The sequence below is a fragment of the Zingiber officinale genome, chromosome 1B (assembly GCF_018446385.1).
Source record: "Zingiber officinale cultivar Zhangliang chromosome 1B, Zo_v1.1, whole genome shotgun sequence".
Lineage (NCBI taxonomy): Eukaryota > Viridiplantae > Streptophyta > Magnoliopsida > Zingiberales > Zingiberaceae > Zingiber > Zingiber officinale.
In genome coordinates this window covers 11,657,431-11,681,107 of record NC_055986.1, presented here as the reverse complement: position 1 = coordinate 11,681,107, position 23,677 = coordinate 11,657,431, and the positions used below count along the sequence as shown (strand labels likewise).

The window sequence follows — 23,677 nt, the reverse complement described above, 5'->3', positions numbered from 1 at the left end:
CACAATAGAGTTCTATAGGATCAGCTATGCTATGAACCACCCCAAGCTCAGTAATGAACTTGCGGATCTAAACTGCCTCCTTTGCTGCTTCTGATGCAGCAATATACTCGTCCTCTGTTGTAGAATCAGCAACTGTGTCCTGCTTCGAACTCTTCTAGCTCACAGCACCACCATTCAAGCAAAACACGAACCCAGACTGCGATCTATAATCATCCTGGTCAGTTTAGAAGCTGGCATCACTGTAACCCTTTACAGCTAGCTCGCTCTCCATCCAAATATCAAGAAATATTCTTTAGTCCTTCTCAAGTACTTAAGAATATTCCTGACCGCTATCCAGTGACGTTCACCTGGATCTGACTGGTATCTGCTCGTTATGCTCAAAGCATACGAAACATCAAGACGAGTACATAGCATGTCGTACATGATAGATCCTGTGGTTGAAGCATAAGGGATCTTATCCATGCAGTCTCTCTCCTCTCTAGAAGAGGGACTTTAAGTCTTCGAAAGACTCACACCATATGACATCGGCAGAAATCCTTTCTTGGAATTCTGCATGGCAAACCGTAGTAATACCATGTCAATATATGTACTTTGACTTAGGCCAAGCAATCTCTTAGATCTATCTCTATAGATCTTTATGCCTAGAATACAGACTGCTTCACCTAAGTCTTTCATTGAGAAACAATTCCCAAGCCAAGTCTTTACAGACTGCAGCAAAAGGATGTCATTTCCAATGAGTAGTATGTCATCCACATACAATACAGGAAAGACAACTGTGTTCCCAACAACCTTCTTGTAGACACAAGGTTCATCTTCATTCTTGATGAAACCAAACTGTTTGATCGCATCATCGAATCGAAGATTCTAGCTCCGAGAAGCTTGCTTTAGTCCATAAATGGACTTATGCAGCTTGCATACTCTGCCAGTATACAGTGGATCTTCAAAACCCTCATATTGTGTCATGTACACATCCTCGAGCAAGTTTCCATTCAGAAACGCAGTTTTGACATTCATCTGCCAGATATCATAATCGTGGTATGTTGCAATAGCAAGCATGATCCGAATGGACTTAAACATCGCTACTGGAGAAAATATTTCATCATAGTCAATACCATAAATTTATTTGAAATCTTTAGCTACCAAGCGACCCTTATAGGTAATAAGTACATCCATGTTAGTCTTTCTCTTAAAGACCCACTTACACCCAATGAGTTTGACGCCTTCAGATGGATCAATCAAAGTCCATACTTGATTGGTGTACATGGATTCCATCTCGGATCTCATGGCCTCTAGCCATGACTCAGAATCTGGTCTCATCACAGCTTCCTGATAGGAGGTAGGTTCATTCTCAACGAGCATAACGTCATCATGATCAGACAAGAGAAATGAGTATCTCTCAGGCTGATGACGTACCCTATCAGACCTGCGAAGAGGGAGGTTTACATGAACTGGTTGTTGTTCCTCAACTCCTTGTGGAACAATCTCATCATCCACGATAATTTGTGGTTCCAGTTCAACTTCCATCAAGGCTTCAGTGCTATGGTCCATATCTTGAACTTCTTCAAGATTGAACGTACTCCCACTAGTTTTTCTAGAAACAAAGTCCCTTTCTAGAAATACCCCAGTCTTAGCCACAAACACTTTGTGTTGACTGGGAATGTAGAAGTAATATCTCTTCGTTTCTTTGGGATATCCAATAAAATAGCACTTATCGGATTTGGGTTCCAGTTTGTCCGAGAATTGACGTCGAACGTAAGCCTCACAACCCCAAATCCTTATAAAAGATATCTGGACATCTCTCCCAGTCCATATCATATATGGTATCTTTATCACAGCCTTGGATGGAACACGGTTAAGTGTGAAGGCTCTAGAGCATATCCCCAAAAAGAGATAGGAAGATCTGTGTGACTCATCATAGACCGTACCATATCTAATAAGGTACAATTCCTCCTTTCGGATACACCATTCCACTGTGGTGTTCCAGGAGGAGTGAGTTGGGATAGAATCCCACACTCAGCTAGATAGTCACGAAACTCATGGATAAGATATTCACCACCTCGATCAGATCGAAGTATCTTAATACTCTTGCCTAGCTGGTTTTGTACTTTATTCTTGAATTCTTTGAACTTTTCAAAGGATTGTGACTTATGTGTCATCAGATACACCTAACCATATCTACTGAAGTCATCAGTAAATGTAATGAAGTACCTATAACCACCTCTGGCAGCGACATTGAAAGGGCCACATACATCACTATGTATAAGTCCTAATAAGTCAGTCGCTCTTTCGCTGTGTCCACTAAAGGGAGTCTTGGTCATCTTGCCTAGTAGGCATGACTCGCATGTCTCGTATGATTCAAAATCAAATGAGTCCAGCAAACTATCTTTATGGAGCTGAGATAAGCGATTCTCATTTATATAACCTAATCGACAATGCTAGAGATAGGTTTGGTTCATATCATTTGACTTGAACATTTTGGTACTTATGTTATAGATAGGGTTCTCTAAGTCTAGAATATAGAGTCCGTTCATCAGAGGTGCACTACAGTAGAACATATCTTTTAAATAAACAGAATAATATTTGTTCTTTATTACAAAAGAAAAGCCTTTCTTGTCCAAACAAGAGACTGAAATGATGTTCTTTGTAAGAGCAGACACATAAGAACATTCATCTAATTCTAGTACAAGCCTAGAGGGCAAAGATAGATAGTAAGTTCTCGACAAGCCTTGTTGTCCTACCTCGTTGCCTCAATGCCACTCTCGTCCATTCTCTGTTTCTCGCATTTCTATTATTAATAGAAATGTGTGAGATGTGCCCTATATACATGTGAGGCACACACAGAACAGATAAAGATGATAGACTTGACTTCATATAACACATATATATGATGTAGTACTTCCTCTTCTTAAGATCTTCTTAGGATCTTCTAAGACTACCTTCTTCCCGCGACCTCCGACCTACCAAAGTGGCGCGGTAGCATCTTATTGGACTCTCCTTTAGATTTGATTTTGATGTTCTTGCCTTTACCCCTTGGCTTGGTGTCGCCTGACACCACCACTTACTATACTATTATGCCAGCACTATCAAAATGGATGGAGCTTTACCTTCTGTTGGCTCTCTTTATCGGTCGATTATCAATCAAATGGCTTAACACCAAAAACTTTCTTAAGGTGGTCACAAGCAATATGCTTAGCATTCAGTAGAGTGTTGTCAATTTCATGTTCATGTTATAATTGATTATAGCTCTGCTCTGCAATTAGGTCGCAGATCGGGCTGCCGTTCATCAAGTTTGGCCAAGTGGGTCCCACCGTAGGCTCTGCATGTTCTCTCTGTACCGTAGTTCTCTCTGCACACATCGAGCACATATGGACCTCCACGGAATCCCCATCTGTTGAAAGTAGCTGGCCATACGTCACACTTATAGGTTTTGATGTTTCAATGACATGACACAGTTAAGTTAGTAGTTTGTCGTTGTCCGACACTTTGATGCTGAGAGTCAATGTGAACATCGCTCCGCGGGAGGCGCATCTCATGCCAAGCTCAAATGTTTCGTCGATGTCTGGGGCTCACCGCGTGGGCGACCGAGGATAGGCGGTGACCGCGGGCAACTTAGTGAGTCAGTACACAGCAGTCCGTCGACGCGGATGCCTTGACGGTGTGAATAGGTGTCGTATATGACGGCGCATGTCTGGCGGTCGTCTCCGATCACTGAAGTGTAAATGGTGACAGCCCCTAGCGCCCGGCCGCTTTCCATTTTTGGATGTCTAAGTGAGATCGTGACTAGATTCTCTGCCTCTGAAATCTAAGTCACTACTATTTTGCTAATTAATTCGTATCAACTTTGCTTTGCTTAACGCCTGCAGGTAATTGCCTCCGGACTCCGGGACTAACGTTTGTCTTGCAGAATGACAAGATTACCTGATTCTGCATTAGAGCAGCGGTGGTAGGGTCGGATAAGGTGCGATCGGCAAACCGCTGCCATCGGCGTGACCGGTTTGGTTTACAACCGAAGTGACAGAGAGGGAATCCGTCGTGCGGGCAACATATAGAAAGGAGCTTCAAAAACCAGAGATACCTGCAGCTCCTGCTCACACGACGCACCAGGTCCGATACATCCCTCTCTTTTATTCTCAATTGTTTTTTTCATTAGCATCTTTTGTACTTAAATTGTAATTATCTGAATTGCTAGTGAATTGTCCAACGTAAGTACTCATGAGTACGGGCTCGGGAAGGTTCGAACAGGTAAAAATATCGTGTCTATTTTACTTTTTTCGATAGTTATACCGATATTTGAATCGATATTCACCCCCCACTATCGAATCTAACTCGTTGGTCAAGATCGTACTAACCAAACGGTGCATCGTGGGGTGAAATTTTTTTTTTTTTTCCTGCCTCAGTTTAATTCCAAACTGGTTTATCATTTTTTAATATTTTTGTTGCAATTAAATCTAAATTGGTGAAACACCAATCTAGATTTTTCTATTTTTTTTTTTTTACTACTAATCCAAGACCAAGTCTTGGGATTTTTTTGGTTATTTATGTGTACGGGATGTCCCAACAAGAAGGCTTCAAGACACGACCTCCCTTCATCAACGGGGATTTTCCGTTGGAAGAAGAAGCGCGTTTCAGGAGGGAGCACCGAATGCTATTTGGATGACGATGAGACCCTACAGAATCCACAGCAGACACCTCCGGAAGAATATCGATCCCTCAAGAGGATGCTAAGATTTGAAGAAAAGCGGAAAATAAAGCGATCAACACTCATGACTAACAAGAGAAGACGAACAAGTCGGTCCACACAAACGCTAAAGAGTTGTGGGACAAATTGATCGAGCTACATGAGGGAAGCGCGAGGTAACAAAACGAGACATGCTTTTAAATAAAATTTTTAATATAAAAATGCAGGAAGGTGAAACGGCGAATCAGCTCCACGCGAGGATCAAGGACATCCTCAACGGGCTTCATGCGATAGGCCACCAGATGAAAAATAGAGACTTAATAAGGTACGCATTAAATGCTTTCCCACGTAATATTTTGTGGGCATCAATCGTAGATGCCTATAAAATCTCTAAAAATCTTTCTAAGTTAAAATTAGATGAGCTCTTCTGTGAATTAGAATTACATGAACAAACTAATGAACAAGAAAGGTATAGCTTTATTGCAGGTTCAAGAAGAATGAATAGAAGAAGATTCAACCAAGACTCAAGACGAAGAACACCGTGAACTTGGTAAGAAAAATGTTCACCGAAAAAAGGAGAAAGACCTTCAAAAGACTCGTTCTCTCCTCGTATAAAAAGCGTGACTTGCTACTACGCAACAAAAGGGACACTACAAGAATGCCCAAAACAAGTTCGAACACCAATTCACAAGAAGGCCTCAAAAAAGGGGACGCACTTCGAATCGAATCGAGGAAGAAGAGTAGAACATCGAGCCACCACGCGATGGGTCGATGAAGACAAGTCGGTAAGTAAGAAGATGAAGCAGCGGCGAGAACAAAAACCAACACGTCATACTCGTTTCCGAATGCCCGAATGAGGTAGATTTTAACTTAAAAAAAAAATTTTAGAATTATTTCCTGCTTAAATAGTAAATTGATTAAACTAGAAAATGAAAACAAATCACTTCTTGAGGAAAATCAAAACCTCAAGGAACAAATAAAAAATTCAAATCCAACTCAAGATCTAACACTTGAGGAGGAGAATTTATCATTAAAAAATGAAATAAACAATTTAAAAGAGATGTTAGAAAAATTCACAACAAGATCAAAAAATCTAGACTTAATCCTAAATAATCAAAAAGCATGCTATAATAAAACCGGACTAGGATATAAGTCGAATTCAAATAAAACCTTCAAATCATTAATAACCCAATACAAATCAACCAATCTAGTTTGGGTTCCGAAAGCGTGCTTAACCACGCAAATAGGACTTAATCAATATTATATACCTAAAGAAAAAATACATTATATAGAATCGAATAAACCAAATCAAAATCCAAAATACAAACCTAAATCAAATTCAAAATCTAAACACTTTAAAAATCAACAAAATTATCACCAAGTTAATTATAATTATAAAAGGAATCGACACAAACCTAAAACCAAAGATTTAAATTAATGACCAATAATTCAGGGGGAGGCTCCAGAATAGCTGGCACCTCCAAAACTAACTTACCTGACAGGGTAACCCAAAATTAACTAACAGAGACCAAGTTTAACTTGAATCATGGTACTGGTGAAGTTTTTGGATGATAGTACGTTAGGGAAACTTGGGCATCGCATGTCTAGAAAGATATGGTTTCGATCTGGTGCATTTGGCCAAGTGGAACTGACCGAAGCTACCCTTAAATGAATCCTAACCAGTTAGACCAAGATTTAGTACTAAGCTCCGTGGATAGGACTATTCGGAAAACCTCGAAAGGTTGGTTACTACTAATGACGTCCATGTGACTCACCAAGCTTAGAAGTTTATCCGAAGAATGCCTATCTGTGGAGACCAAAGCTAAATCTGAATCTAACACAAGTTAAACCAAAACTCCATAATTAAAAATCCAATTTAATCTCACAAAATCATAGGATTCCCTGATTGATAATATAGATTGGGTGAGATGAATAAGGCTTAAATTTGTTAACTTAAAAATTAATTTCAAAATTTTAATTTTAAACTTAAAAATTAATTTCAAAATTCTAATTTTACACTTAAAAATTAATTTCAAAATTTTAATTTTAAACTTAAAAATTAATTTCAAACTTAAAAATTAATTTCAAAACTCTAATTTTAAACTCAAAAATTAATTTCAAAATTCTAATTTTAAATTTAAAAATTAATTTCAAAATTTTAATTTTAAACTTAAAAAAAAATAATTTCAAAATTCTAACTTTAAACTTAAAAATTAATTTCAAAATTTTAATTTTAAACTTAAAAATTAATTTCAAAATTTTAACTTTAAACTTAAAAAAAAAATTAATCTCAAATTTTTTAAAAACTTAAAAAATTTCAAAACTCTAATTTTAAACTTAAAAATTAATTTCAATTTTCAAACTTAAAAATTAATTTCAAAATTTTAACTTTAAACTTAAAAAAAAAATTAATCTCAAATTTTTTAAAAACTTAAAAAAATTTCAAAACTCTAATTTTAAACTTAAAAATTAATTTCAATTTTCAAACTTAAAAATTAATTTCAAAATTTTAACTTTAAACTTAAAAAAAAATTAATCTCAATTTTTTTTTAAAAAAAAAAACTTAAAAAATTAATTTCAAAACTCTAATTTTAAACTTAAAAATTAATTTCAAAATTTTAATTTTCAAACTTAAAAATTAATTTCAAAATTTTGATTTTAAACTTAAAAATTAATTTCAAATTTTTAAAAAAAAAACTTAAAAATTAATTTCAAAATTCTAATTTTAAACTTAAAAATTAATTTTAAAATTTTAAACTTAAAAATTAATTTCAAAACTCTAATTTTAAACTTAAAAATTAATTTCAAAACTCTAATTTTAAACTTAAAAATTAATTTCAAAATTTTAATTTTCAAACTTAAAAATTAATTTCAAAATTTTAACTTTAAACTTAAGAATTAACTTCAAAATATTAATTTCAAACTTAAAAATTAATTTCAAAATTTTAACTTTAAACTTAAAAATTAATTTCAAAATTTTAATTTAAACTTAAAATTTTTTTTAACCTAATCTCTAAATCTTAAAAAAAAAAAGGTCAAACACGTATTTCGGGGGCCGGAAGGGATCCGCACCTATAAATAGGGGGCAGCAGGCGCCCCCAATCCTTGCCCCACAAATCCTCACTTTTGCCAAGGTTCACTCCGAACCTCAGTGCAAGAGTATTTTAAATCAAATTTTCTTGCGGTGAAGACGCCGTTGCGATTCAACCGAGGTCATCAGATTTATATTTTGTCGATGGCTCCTCGGTAAATCTTCTTCCCTTATCTGAAAATTTATTAAAATTTGTCTTCTCATTTTTTCTTAGAATATCTTTTTATATACATAGAAACGAACAAATCAGGTGTTGGACCCTCTAATGCTAGCACTGACCCTAGGTTTCCCACAGATGAACTAAGGCTTAAGTTTGAGTCAACCATTTATAAGGCCATTAGGACTAAATGTATAAATAGATCGTTCTTTCTAGGTTCGTGTGCATCCGTTATAGAGGTTATAAACCACTATAACTTAAGGAACCTTGTCGAATGTACCAATCCAAGAAACATAAGTCTATTTGCAATAACATAGTGAAAGTAGACGATCTCACCTATACCACTAGGGCATGCAAGATACTTTTCGACTATCCAAGAGTTTTTAGAGTTACGTCCATCTACTTGTTCTTTCGTGATCTACCATTGGAGATCCCTACTCAGATCGATTTATTCATATTTTTTGGGGGAGAGCGAGATCCCACCATGATGACTCATTAGGTCGGTCGAAACTTGAGTCCGGACTATTAGGGTCTTAGATTTACCACTAACTACTCTGGACATCGGCGTGACGGCCCATTCCATTCTATTCTTACTCTATGCCATGTCATCTGAGATTGACATCACCTACATCTTCTCCACCATTATCTACTCACTGGATACGTGATTCATATGTCCGCTGCACGATTGTGTTTTTAAAGTTAAATAAAAGTTAAATCATTAAATATACATATATTTATTGCCAAATATCGTAGAGATGATATAATATTTGGTTCAACATTTAATTTTAGAAGAATTTATTAATCTAATGGAAAAGAATTTGAAATGAGCTTAGTAGGAAAATTAACTTATTTCTTAGGATTACAAATCAAACAAACAAATGAAGGAAATTATATTTATCAACATAAATACACTAAAGACTTACTTAAAAAATTCGGAATGGAAAATACAAATGAAATAAAAACACCTATGGCAGTAAACACAATCTTAAACAATGACCCAAGTGGAAAACCAATTGACTTAAAATATTATAGGAGTGCAATAGGAAGCCACCCTTACCATAGCAGTCGACCTGATATTTTATTTGCCGTTAGTATGTGTGCTAGATACCAACCTTGTGCTAAGGCAACTCATTTGAAAAAAGTTAACAGAATTTTTAAATATCTTAAGGGAACACCGAATGTAGGAATTTGGTAACCTAGGACGAATAATTTTGAACTAATAGGGTATTCTGACTCAGATTATGCTGGATGTAAATTAGACCCAAAAACAAGTGGTGGATGCCAATTATTAGGTTCATCACTTGTCATCGGTTTAGTAGAAAGCAACGTTGCTCATCCTCACCGAGGTGACATACAGCTAGCTAAATGCGCTGTACAATTATTATGGATGATGCATACTCTAAAGATTTCAACTTAATAAAAATGTAAAAATTAATTGACAATATAAGTTCGATTAATTAATTAACCAAGAACCACGTGCATCATTCAAGAACCAAACATATTGAAATTAGGCACCACTTTATGGATCATGTTACTAAAGGTGATATTGAACTCAAGTACATTGAGTCCAAATCAAATTTAGATGACATTTTAAACCTCAAAGTGAATTTACGTCAAAAATTAGGGATGTGCTTAATAGACTAGGATCTTCAAAAATATTTTCAAAATTGTTTTCAAATTATAAGTTAAACCTGTTTGTTTTCAAAACTTTCCATTTTTAGATTTTCAAAACACTTTTAGCCTTAGACTAGTTCAAAATCCTTAGAGAACATGCACCACTAGTTTTGAGCATCTCACCAACACCTTAGGTTTACCTTGCTTGTGTTTGACAAACATAGAAAGGTGAGATGCATAGGCCAACTGTCTGACTTAAGATGCTTATTTAAGGCATCGATAAGTGCAGGACGTTAAATGCAAATCGTACATTAATAATTAGAAGTTCATCAGCACATCTTATAATCAACTAATCGACTAACCAAGTGAAAGCTACTATCTTCGATAGTTAGTTAGTACCAATTGGTTGTAATGCAGTTGTGTAATTTTAAGTTTCAAGGGGAATTAATTAAAATTTGTGTTTTTGTACATCTATTTTAAAACTAACTTATTTTTGAACACCAGTCTTCAAAAAGGTTAAAATTCAACTGAGTGTTTTGGAAGTTTAAAAATCCCACTTAATCTTTGAACTTGATTTTAAAGTTGAAAATTATTACAAATCTAAACTTATTCAGTTTTGTAACATATGCTTGAAACTTAAACTTTCCAAACTTAGCTTTTATCAAATTAGCCTTAACAATTTATTTTGGATAAAATTTTTACTTGTCTTTTGAAAAATTAAAAATTTTGCTTTGTTTTGAAAAATCAAATTTGAAAATTGGAATTTGAAAAGTAGAAATTACCTTTTGACAAGTAAATGTTACTTAAACTTGAAAAGTAAATTTGAAAAATCGGATTTGAAAAATTTTACACGTTTGAAAAGTTAAACTTGATTAACTTTAAACCTATACTTTTCAAAATTAAACTTGTCTCCCCCAAGTCAACTTGACTAGTTTTTTAACTTGCTGTTAAAAATTATACTTTTATCAGTATCTTTGAATTTTTGAACTAAACTTTTTATTACTCTACACTATGCTTGTTTATCCTTGCTTATTTTTTTGATGAATGCCAAAGGGGGAGGGTTAGGTGGTTAAGTTAGCTAAACCAAATTGAAATCACTAAAACTAACTTTAAAACCGATGTACCTGTTTTATTTATTTTTGCGTCCTTTCACTAACTTAACCAGGTTGTCATTCCATCAAAAAGGGGGAGATTGTTGGTGCGGGTAGCACTAACGGTCTAACCTAGGTTTTGATGAATGACAAATAGGTTAAGTTAGTTTTGTTGTTGTCTGACACTTTGATCGAGTGTGCAGGAGAAGTCTAGACAGGTCGACGGGCTGACCGGATGTCTGGCACGAAGTCCAGCTAGGTCGACGGGGGACCTGACGATAGGTCGTCGGCGCGAAGTCAAGCGGTGTGACGGGCACTGCAGCAAGAAGTCCGGCTAGGTCGACAGGCTGGACCGGATAGCTAGCGAGAAGTCCAGGCGGGTCGATCGGATGTCTGGCAGGTGGTAAGTGAGGTAAGTCACCAAGGGGAGTGAGGACGCGTTCCCGGGAAGGGAACATTAGGCGTCGATCCGGCTTAGATCCATTTTGGATGTCTAAGTCGAAATCGTGACTAGATTCCGGTCTCGGAAAGACGGAATCTAAGTCATACTATTTTTGCTAATTCATACTCACTTTGCTTTTGCTAACAATCTGTGTTGCAGGGTAAATTTGCCTCCGGACTAACGTTTGTCTTGCAGGACGAATTCTGCGGGAAAACAGGGTCCGGGCGCCCGGGAGGCAAACTTCATCCAAACTCGCGCGTCGCCACGTGGAGCATCTCGGTTTGAGCAGCTACGTCACATTCCAGGCGCCCGGAAGGAATCCAGGCGCCCGGAGCAACATATAAAAGAAGCCCCAGGCAGGAGCTTCAGAATCAACTTCTGCATCTGAGAACTCTGAGATTACTCGCTCTGCTGCTCTGCGCTCCAACGACGCTGACGCTCACAAAGCTCCGACGACACGATCCCGCTCTTTTAAATTCCTTGTCTGTCAGTACAACTTTATTTTTCTTTTCATTAGCATCTTTTTGTACTTAAATTGTAATTATCCGAATTGCTAGTGAATTGCCCAACGAAAGTACTCAAGGAGTACGGGCCTTCGAGTAGGAGTCGTCACAAGCTCCGAACGAAGTAAAAAACACTATGTCTACTTTACTTTTCCGCTGCGCTTATACTCGATATTTTCGAATCGATATTCACCCCCCCTCTATCGAATCTAACGGTCCTACATCTTGCATCTTGCACTGAAACAATGCCTTGGAGATCTCAAATCTCTCATGCCTTTCTTGTCCTTGATATAGTTGATGAAGATGTTCAACCATATCATAAGCAGTCATCAACTCATGTTGCTTCTGAAGCTCAGAGTTCAAGGTCATGAGCATGAGGCATGACACATCTAATGCGTCATCCTGATGCTTCTTATAAGCATCTCGGTCAGCTCGCGTGGCAGTGGCAGGAGGTGCCTCCGGAATGGGCTGCTCCAAGACGTACAATTTTTTTTCTTGTGTGAGAATGATTCTCAGATTCCTGTACCAGTCCAGGAAATTAGCTCCATTGAGCTTGTCCTTGTCAAGGACAGAACGCAGGGAGAAGGTGTTCGTGTTTGTCGACATGAAAATTTACAACAGAAATAATGCAGAAAGTAAATATCATATTCCATTTATCATTTAATTAGGACTTTAACTAAATGATGCTCCTATTGAATTATAAGGCTTTTGTAGAATTAAGTCATGGATGTGGTCAAACCACACTACTGGATTTATACCAATTAGCGATAATTCTCGCGAGACAAGATCCACATCATACTACGCCTTGAGTTAGCTTTCGCTAAATCACCCAAGACTTAGTATGATCAGTAGATAACGAATTATCAATTACATCTCTATGCAACTCTTGTTTATAGGATCAAAAATCTCATTTATATTAAAACTTGAGTTAGCTTTGGCTAAATCACCCAAAATTTAGTATAAATGTGATTTTTATCCTATCTTCCAACCGTTGGAAAATGTCTATAGTTTTACTCAATCTAATTGAGTTAACTAGTTGCTCAATCTAATTGAGTTTGTACTTACCCAAGCTTTGATAGGCGGGACCAAGGTTGTCCCTCTGCACCCTTCCAAGATAATATGCGTTGCTCTGCTTTGGCAGATTCAACAACAACAAATGATCAAGGTAGTGATGGGTATCAAAACTTGGTAGACATATCGAGTTGACTTGATTAAGATCTAATCTAATCGTGGATTCGTATCTTATACGCATCAAGGCACTAATTATCCTACATTATCATGCATCACATACACAAGCAATGATAGATAACTAATTATTTTGTGATGAGGTCATGACCCTACTACGATCTTTTCAAGCCAATGAAAAAATCGGATGGTCAACCTAGGGTCAACGACTTCTTCAAGCGCCTCCCTTTGACCACCATGTGTTGAAATCACTCTCCTCGTAACTTCTTCTTGAATTGACCCTCCACCGCTTCATTTTGTGCATTACAAATGTGAAACTCGAGTTACATTCGAGTCTAAATTCTATTTACAACAAGAATATAAAAGAGAAGGTACGACGCGCAGGTCGCATATCAATACAACACGCACGACACAAAAATGACGTGTAGGCCATATTATGAATTACAACACATTTTAACCAATCATATTGGGATTTTTGGGCCATGACCATCACAAAATCACACATAATTCTAAATTATGTATTTTATATAAATTTCTATAATTTTACTACTGATTTTATCGATTTTATGAGTCACAACTTCCCGGCGGTCCCGTTTAGCGGTTTTCGGGCGTGATCGCGGGACAATGCCCCTTACGGGGGTTAGGGGCAGCGCCCCTTCTCGCGAAATGAATATCGCGAGTGTCCCATCTTGATCTAACAGTGCCTTAAGCCTCTGTCCCAAAATGATTTGGGTGAGACCTTGCCGTTTCAGAAGGTTTTTCTCAGTAGTCGAAGTCTACAAGTGTCTAAGCACTTGTTGCTTCGCTTCTACGAGAAAAATACTCACAAAATCTATAAAAATAGCAAACTTACAGAAACTTATAGAACTGAAATATTTTCATAAAAATAAAATACAACCTTGTACATGCTTCGCACGTGGCTCTGATACCACTGTTGGGACTTTTGAGCCGCAAAAATCGCTTTTTGCGTTGTGAAAACCTCGAAGTCTTGCCACGGATCCGTGCGAAGATATATAAAAATAAATCATGTACATGTTTCTAACCTAGATCTACCTTAGATCTACATGAATAAGAAGCGTTACCCTTGTTGCGAAGCCCTTCGCTTATCTCGCTCGTCCAAAAGGTTGCCGGATCTCGAGAGTGTCAAGCGTATACTCCTCTATACGTATCCACACGGACAATAGGTGGAGAAGAACCACTTAGAGTGTGCTAGCACTCTTGGGTGGCTCGGCAATGGAGGAGAGGGAGAGAGAGCTAGAAGAGAGGAAGAATAATGATGATCCGTTCATGATGAAAAATAAGAGTAAAATGACTTAAGTATTTTCATCTAATGAAAATACTTAATGCTCATTAACTTTATTAATGAGCTTCATTAATGAGTTTTAATGAGTATTTAATGAATATTCATTCTTCATTAAATGACTATTTTGAAACTCCTCTTCTCTTCATAATTTGAATCTAATATTCAAATTGAATTCATAATTCAATGAATATCATCATTTATCATTGAATTCAAAATTCAATGAATATCATCATTAAGTCTCACTTGAGTCTGACTCAAGTCTAGCCTCACTTGAGACTAACTCAACTCTAACTTAATCGATTCTTACTCAATTAATCTAATTTGGATTACACTTAATCCAATTTGGTTCATCATATGAACCTAATCCTCTTGGTTCATCATATGAACCTAATCTCCATCTAATTACCCTTTGTGTGTGACCCTATAGGTTCTTGTAACGTTGACAATGCTCCTAAACCCATTTAGAAACATAAGTAATTAGCGGTATCTAGCAACACATCATTACTACCCAAGTTACAAGAATGTTGAGATCCAACATCACCATTGTGACTACTAATTGTGACTCTTACAATATGTGGCAATGTCCTTCTATCCTTGACATCTAGATTGATCAATTGAGGCATAGACCGTGTCATCCTCTAATCAATCTATGTCTTGAACCCCAAGTAGACTCGCTCTAATCAAATGAGCTCAATATCTCATATTGACTCATTTGGGCATGACCATGCACTTAGTGGTCTCACTCTATCAAGAATCATGATGTCACTTCCGTCATATAGGAGGGATAGATCTCATCTTCATCACTCACATCCCTCCGCATAATTTGTTATATACCCAGAAATCGCCTTTATAGTCCACCCAGTTACGAGTGACGTTTGACGAAGCCAAAGTACGCAACTCCTTATGTAGGGAACCATGGTGACTTCAGGTCCAAGGACTGATAGTCATACTAATAGTCACATGAGAAAGTATATGACACTGATATAACGATCCATGATATTTTCTCATGGCGAGTCATTCAGTATACATTCTCCAATGTATACCCATGTGTCAACTTGATATCTCTATATCCATGACTTACGAGATCAAGTCATCGAGTTGACCTACATGCTAGTCTCATCGCATTAACATTGTCCCTGAATGTTAATACTTGACTAGGAATGATTAAGAGTAGTGTTCTCTATATCTTCTCACTATCAATTCAACCAATTGATTGATATAGATAAGAACCTTCTACTCAAGGACGCTATTATACTTAGTTATTTGACACCAATACAAGTAAGTATAATAACCATAAAGAAATACCTTTATTAATATATACGAATATGATACATCGAGTCCATACAACAATCATCATCTGATTGGCTCTAGGACTCTAACTAACACTTTTATGATAGTTTAAGTGTGCACCTTAAACGATCACGAATAATTTGTATATATAAGAGAAAGGATGCATTACCAAATCCTTGATTGCAAATTCACCAGATAAAAATGATTTGGTTTATGATAGCAGACTCTTATCATTATTTGCTAGCAAAATGTTGTCCACATACAGAATAAGTATACTAAACTTGCTCTCACTGAACTTGATATACAAATATTGATCAACTGGATTCTCTTTGAAACCATATAAAGAAACTACTTGATCAAACTTCTGATACCATTGACGAGATATTTATTTTAACCATAAATGAACTTCCTTAGTTTACATACAAGGTGCTTTGAATATCTCGACTCAGTTCTTTGATGACATCATGTATATTTTTCTTAATATTTACATTGGTGTAACTTTATGTCATAATGAGCTATAACACACTGTTTGGAAATAACTCAAGTTATGGAATTGAATTGAATTTCATTATGAATTGAATTTCATAAGGAGTTGAATTCAATTCTCATGTTTGGAATGAATTGCAACTTAAATTATGGAATTCTTATGTTTTACCATTTTATCCTTCTCTCTTTTTTCTTTTCTTTTTTTACAAAGAAGAGAGAATGAGGGCACAATGGACATAATATGGAGAATTGAATTCCCTATCTAAATCACACATAAAGAGGTGTGATTTACTTTTGCCTTGTTTGATGGAATTGGAATTAAATTCCATATTAATTCTTAGCTAAAAAAGCATTCCAAAGCATGGAATTCAATTCCAATTCTAAAAGGAATTGAATTCCATATCATTCCAAACAGGCTGTAAGTGTCTTGATCATCCTAACGGAGAATTTCATTGAAATCAATACAAAAAAAAGTCTCCTTTTGATCAATATCCTCTTTCTGAGTAAATCCCTTAGCAACTAGGAAAGGTTTATAATTTTTGACATTATCATGTGAATCCTGTTTAATTTTAAATATCTATTTACAACCAAGTCTCACACCTTCAGGTAATTTGACAAGTTCTTAAACGTCGTTGTCCATCATAGACTTCATCTCTTCGTTCATGACTTCGATTCATTTTTTCAGATAAGGATATTTTTTGACTTCTTGAAAAGATGTGGGATTATCTTCCAACCCAATGTCAAACTCATGCTCTTGGAGTTGTACATAGTCATGAGACATTGTGAATCTCCTTTCCCTAATTGATCTCCTTATTGGTACTAGATCTCCTTAAAAATCAATAATAAGCTAATCTTAAGCTTTGATATTAATTGAAAGCATTGTGATACATTAAAATTATACTAAATGATGTATCTACAACAGGATCTAGCTATCATCCTTCAATAGGATAAAATTGAAAATTGAAACAATAGGTTGATCTGAATCTATCGCAAGAGTCATTTATTCTTACTTGTAGTCGTAGCAATTCTTACAATACAGTGGAAGTCTTCTATAGGAATGAGCGACAACTTTAATCTTTCTCAATGGGGAAGAGAAGAGGAAGAAAAAGCTCCTAATTCTAAAATTCAAGATCACAAGATGCCTGAATGAATCAAGGTCTCTTCCTTATATACCTTGGCACATTCTATAGAACCATTGATCTTAAAGTCCGTTACTGTTTAATAATTTATTAATATTAATGAACTGGATTAACGGATTTACATATTAAATCTATATCTAATTAGCTTAAACCTCCTTCAAACATTAGATCATTTAATTAAGGTTTAACTCTTTAATGAAAAATCATTGTTTGTATTGTTAACCGGGTATTAGCCCACCAAATGAAGATTAATCCTTTCCTTCACATCATTCTAATGCTTAGTAAACAAAAATTGAAATTAAGATTGTAGGAAGATAGGGCTTTTGTTTAGATTTGGAGACGAGAGTTGAGGATGCGGTTGAGATCGAGGTACTGTCAAGGTAATTACAAGGAAATATAACTGATTTTTATTAACGATTTTTGAATCATTAGAATATTTTCGAAGATTTGTGACAAATAATCAATATGTTTTTGCGATAGTTTAAAATCCCATGAGCTTTTAAAGGAGTAGGCTTCAATGGAAGTTAGTTACAAGAAAATGAGAGAAATAAATATTATTATTATTATTATTATTATTATTATTATTATTAATAGTAGTAGTAGTATACGTGATAGAGTTTTATATATAATATTATGAATTTTTCTCTCGTATTTTTTATATTTAAGTAATTACTAATTAGGTTCAGATCGGTGATAGATTGTCATAGACAACATACAAACTTGGTCTAATATTTGCTCCATGCTGGGTGACAACAAAAGGGAAAACAAATAACCCTGGAAGTTATCAATGTGGCTGTCTAAAAATTTTTTATCACCATCAAAATAAATTTGAAAAATACATAATGAGTCAGATGGTCCAACATCACGAGTAATTCAATTTGGCCGTCTATTTGCTCCATGCTGAGTGACAATAAAAGGGAAAACAATTAACCCCGGAGGTTATCAATTTGGTCGTTTAAAAATTTTTTATCGGTCATCAAAATAAATTTGAAAAACACAGAATAAGTCAGATAGCCCAACATCACGAGTAATTCAATTTGGCCATCTAATATTTGCTCAATGCTGGGTGACAACAAAAGGGAAAACAATTAACCCCGGAAATTATCAATTTGATCGTCTAAAATTTTTTCATCGATCATCCAAATAAATATGCAAAACACTGAAGGAGTAATTCAAATATCGCAAACGCAAAGAATATTATACGTGAGTTTTGAATCTTCGTTGAATGATAGTTCGTCCTCCCTCTTACCATCACATCGCCCGAGGGCACTTCTGCCTTAATCCTTACATTCATGGATGGTGCCTAAGGCTGGTCTCCACTGCCGGCATCCACCCACCTTCTTACCACTCAAACCCGTCAGCTCCCCCTCCCAAACTGCCACCTTCCGTTCCTTTCCGCCGCCAACCTCCGGGAAGACTCGGCTCCGTGGACGATCCCCCTGCTTGCCCCACCGCCTCCGGCGGCCGACAGCCTCGAGTAGCGCCTCCACCTGACAGTCAGAGAGCCGGGACCCGACCCGGTTCAGTGGCAGCAGGAAGTATACCACTCCGGGCAGCAACTCCTCGTCCGCCCGCATCCCGGCCGCCCGCCGGGTCCTCAGCGCCTCCTCGGCGCGCGACACCGCGTGGCCTGGAAACTCCACCATGATCTCCGCGGCGCCGGCGGGCGCCTCGATCGGGCGGAGGAATCCGTCGGGGCCAACGACCTTGGCCGCGGCTGCCCTGGTGCACCGGGGAACGCAGGATGCTCCGTTGCCCATCCCGGGTGGGTTCTGTGCTGATCCCTCACGAGTACGCTACTGCTGATCTTTCCGTAACTGTTTGCTGTTGAACACTCTGAGGTAGAGACGTATTTATACAAGAGAGAAGATAAAAAAAAGGAGAGAGAGTAGGTTGACTCGATAAAAGCAAAGAACAAAATGGCTACGGCGTGGAAACTGGAAACTCGTGGAGTGCGTTGTGGTTTCTTTGTGGCTCAGTGCTCGTCGACGTCGCCACTCAGAGTCAGACGACTCCAATGACAGTCATCGTTCGTCTTATTACTGGTCACTTACTCTTACGACTGAAGAGAGAGGACTTCTTCCATTCCCGTTCCACCTTTTTCGCGTGGTGCAAGTGATGAGTCAGCCTGCACGTCCAATCATGCGTCGGCTCTCGCAAGTACTGCTGAATTACTATGATAGCATCCATAATAATCATAAATATTTTTTTCAAATATTTATGATCCATAATAATTCTAAATATTTTTTTCGAATATTTATGATCCGTATACATCATCAATTAAATATTTCATTCTTTAAATATTCCAAATCTTATAATTAAATATCCTCTCAATTAAATATATATGATTCTACCTATCAAATATCTTACTCTCAAATATCTCAAATTATATAATAAAATATTTTAATAAAGTAATCATTACCCTTATATAGCCCACTTGCATACCACCTATCATGAAATCATCGGGCATAAAGTTATATCTAGTGATTTTTATTCACCTCTCAAATATCCCCCACAATGTGAGGGAGATATTTAGAGAAATATCTCCTCAAAATATCCTCCATTGGAAATATCCTTAAGACATCTCCTTTCCATGAAAGTTTGTAAGTTTTCTCGTGGCAACGCGATGCAGTGGTTAAAATATAGAATGTTATTATATTAAATTATAGGGTTGAAATTTGAAAATCTGAATATATCTTTTATCTTTTTTATACTTTGGTCATTATATTAATGACTAATAGTCATTTATAATTTATCTATTCTATGTTAAATTAGAGACAGATTTATGGGAGTATTGAGGACGAGTAAATCATCTTTTATCATATCTATGATGATTTATAAAATAAAAAAACTTAATAAAAAAATTTGAATAATTATAGAAGTGAGATTTGAGGTCTATAGTTAAGAGCCACATTGAAAACTCAAACTTTTTTTATTTTTATTTTTATTTTTATTTTTAAGATGAGACTTATAATTAATGATAGAATAGTGTTACATTTTAATTTGTCATTTATAATGTAGAGAGTTTTATGATTTGTAACTTAGGCTCCATAAAAAAGTTTTAAAGAGATTTTTCATTATATAGGGAATAATAATTTTTTGTATTTTTAAGTGGCATTTACGTGGCACATGGAGCTATAGAAAATCTTATTTAGAGGTTTAAATGTCCTTAGTTTGGTTTGTTGGCTCGATCAAAGTCTAATTCAGAGGGGGCAGCGCGTTAATGAGGTGGGTGGGCGGTCACTGGCTACATGATAGCCATACGATCAAAAGCTATGGAATTTGATTAGAAAGAGCCCAACTACTATGAGAGTAAAATCTTTTGAACATTTTAAAGTTTTTTAATAAAAATTTAATCAGTTTAATAAAAATTAATAAACTTTATTTTCAAATTAATTCAGTTCGACCAGTTGTTTTAATTGAATTGAAATTGTACTCACTCCTACCGGTAAATGCGGCGGTCAAAGACGTCTCTAAGGATGGAATACTACACAGTTATAATCTGTTATTACGATTGACAAATTGGGCCTACGGGCCCAATTCAACAACAATTTTCCTGTTACCTGGCCCAATGAAGGGTAAAACAGTAATTGTGCATATGGGCATACGGAAGCACTCCCCTATAAAACCACGAGAAACCCTAGCCGACGCCGGTGTAGATCACGCTGTGCTTCTCCAGGTGCGTTACTGCTTTCGATCTGCTTCTGCTAATTTCCTGTAGCGTCGATCTCGTATTCATATTCCTCTTCGCGATACAGAAATGGCGAAATCGAAGAACCATACGGCGCACAACCAGTCGTACAAGGCTCACAGGAACGGGATCAAGAAGCCTAAGAAGCACCGGCACACCTCCACCAAGGGGGTACTCATCTCTCTTCTTTCTACTCTTTCCATCAATTTGTTTTTTTCCCCTTCGGTTTTTTTTATAAAAAATTTCCGATCATGTTTTGTTTTTTTGCATCTTATCCAAGCATACACCTTTCAACGAGCATTTTTCTTCCGAACCAAAAATCTGTTTTTGTTGATTCTATTGACGTGTTTTCTGTTTCATAATATTGCAGATGGATCCAAAGTATCTTAGAAACTTGAGATACTCAAGGAAGCATAATGAGCTCAACAAGAAGGCGGCTGCTGCCTCTGGTTCTGAGATGGAGCAGTAGAGGAATGAGCGTGGAGACAGATAGTTTCTCCCTTTTATATTTGATTATGTTTTAGTTTCTTTTTGCACCACTAGTATGTTACAGTGTTTTATCAAGTAGCCTTAGCTGTTGATAAGCAATGATGTAGCAATCACATTGCTCAATTTATGCTTTAAGATATTTTACCCTAATCTTCTATGAAGCAATTTGAATTACTTGTTCCGTTGGTTGTGATTTGTTCTTGTAGAAACTCTATGACATGGCCTTCTTCATATCAATTATCATCCAGTGTAGAACTATAGATGCACACAAAATTTTATCATACTAGAACTATAAATGTTGTTGGAAATGATTTCAATAACTGTTTTGTTTCAATATTGTTTGCATATTTTTTGGTATACTTTTGTTTTTATCACCTTCAGCAAAGTAGTTATTATACCTTTTCCTTTCTTTTCTTAATTCTTTCCTATAGAATTTGGCATCACTTAAGCTTGGAGACTCAATTGTATTACTCTTCTAAAATAATAAGTTCTGGATCATAACGTTTTGTATGTGTATATGCATCTTCTTTATAATTGCGATAAAATAGCTCAAGTTTTTGCCAAGTCTGTCAGTATAGTTATTTTACCTTTGCCTTTATGAAGTGGAATATATAATGAATGATTTTTAGAATGGGATATATATAAGTTCCCTTGCTTAATTCAGTTGGTTTTTTCTTGATTTGTTGTCTGTCTTGCTTGAATTCTAATTGGCTTGATTTTCTTGTTTATTCGGCTTAATTTTAATTTCTTCATATTTACTTTCTTGCTTGAACTCCAACTTGGTTGGGATAAAGATTAAATGGCCATTCCTGTTTTTTTTTTAATTATCAAAGGGAGTTATAGTTGTTATATCGTCAAATAATAATGCACCAAGACAAATTCATATGGTTTTTGAAAAAAATACTATATATAAATTATAATTTTTAGAAAATGTTTTAAAATTTACATTTAAAAAAAAGTAATGGAGAGAAAATTGCTATAATTTTTTATTATAATTTATAGAGAGTTTTTTTACAATGAAAATAGAATGAGATAAAAGTATAAATTTAATATAAAAATTGATTTTTATAATAAATTAAAATAGTACTCCACTTGATTAAAAAAAATACAAGTCTTTTTTTAATTTGTGTTATTTTTAAAAAATAATAACATAATGGAACGTGCAAAAATTATATACATTATCTTCTAAAATAGACAAAAAAAAAAAAAAAAAAAAAAAAAAACATTCACAACTTTAATCGACCTTTATTATTATAATTTTTCATTAAAAAAAGAGTTTTGTGCGTCTCTAAGAATAAATACAACGGCAATTGCCGGCATAAAGTTGCGAAAGCCCCACTTAATTTGAAGATTTGGCATAAAGTTGCGAAAGCCCCACTTAATTTGAAGATTTGGCATAAAGTTGCGAAAGCCCCACTTAATTTGAAGATTTGTCAAATGCTGCATTTATTTCTTACTTTACCTCTCTTATTAATGTTTTTTTTCAATAAGTAAATTGTATTTATCAAAATATGATGAGAGTATTGATCCTGTCCAAGCGCTGAGTCGACAGACGCTGGGGACGTGGCATGCTCTGCTGTCTCCGACTGGTGGTGTAGATCTTCGGCGAACCTGCAAAGAAGCCGAGTCGGGAGGGGTTTCCCGGCGACGGTCCTCCGACGCTCAAGTCAGGCAACGAGAGAAGTAGCGTAACTGTGGCTACAGTAGAGATTTGCCCATACCTTTGTCGACGTCTGGGGGTCTTTATATAGGACCCCGGGGAGAAGCGGGTACGCTTCTCTATGCGTGTACATTTTACCAAACATACCTTAACGAGCCCCTGTCAGAAAAGTATTTCTGGCGTCATTCCGCAATCGTCCGAGCATATCCCGGATGTGACGGTGGAAGCTTCCACCCTATGATCCTGTGTACGGCTCGGCCGCTAATCTTGCTGCCTGTCGGCAGTAGACGTCTCGAGGATGATGTTATCCCCTGTCTCCTTTGTCCTCTTGAACTTCCTGTCTGTTCCAAGGCCGCGCGGTTATGCCGCTCGGCGGGCATATCACTTCTGCCTCAGTTGTATGCTCGGACGAGATTGCTCCTGCCTATCTTTGTTGCCTTGTGCCCCGGCCGAACGGACGACCCGATCGGCCCTGAAACCATTTTACCTGAGCATCGGAAACCCGACCCTTAGTCGGGTTGTCTTTTATTCCATGGGGGATTCCGGTCGGTCATCTCGTTCCGGTCGGTCGAGCGGCCGGTCGGCCCTCTTCTTCCGGTCGGTCAGGTCTCAGGGTTGAATCTCTTAACTTTTGACCTCCGCGTGTCATTGACCTTCTGCCGACGAGGGTCCCCCATACTTATCACCGGATCACATACCTCCTCCTCAAGTCTAGTCGAAAGAGGCGCTAAGTCCGACTGACTAGACTGCCGGTCGGCCAGAATGACACTGCTCTACCACTTTCTGGAATATTCCTCCTTACGGCCGCTCGGCCTATCACTGCCGCTCGGCCTATCACTGCCGCTGGCTTTGTTACCG

The 23,677-nt window shown here is 36.6% G+C and overlaps 1 protein-coding gene across 1 annotated transcript; it reads left to right on the top strand.

Annotated features, from left to right (window-relative positions):
- Positions 1-20,593: 20,593 nt before the first annotated feature.
- Positions 20,594-21,340, top strand: LOC122040365 (60S ribosomal protein L29-1-like). The gene is made up of 3 exons (XM_042599713.1): positions 20,594-20,658; positions 20,738-20,841; positions 21,041-21,340. The coding sequence occupies exons 2-3, from the start codon at positions 20,740-20,742 to the stop codon at positions 21,137-21,139; spliced, it is 201 nt and encodes a 66-aa protein (XP_042455647.1). The 5' UTR covers positions 20,594-20,658; positions 20,738-20,739; the 3' UTR covers positions 21,140-21,340.
- The last annotated feature ends 2,337 nt before the right edge of the window (positions 21,341-23,677 follow it).

Bases quoted from the DNA above. Each gene is read 5' to 3' on its own strand.
- LOC122040365 (XM_042599713.1), top strand. From the start codon at position 20,740: ATGGCGAAATCGAAGAACCATACGGCGCACAACCAGTCGTACAAGGCT. The intron at 20,842-21,040 runs GTACTCATCTCT...ATAATATTGCAG, and splicing joins GGCACACCTCCACCAAGGGG to ATGGATCCAAAGTATCTTAG.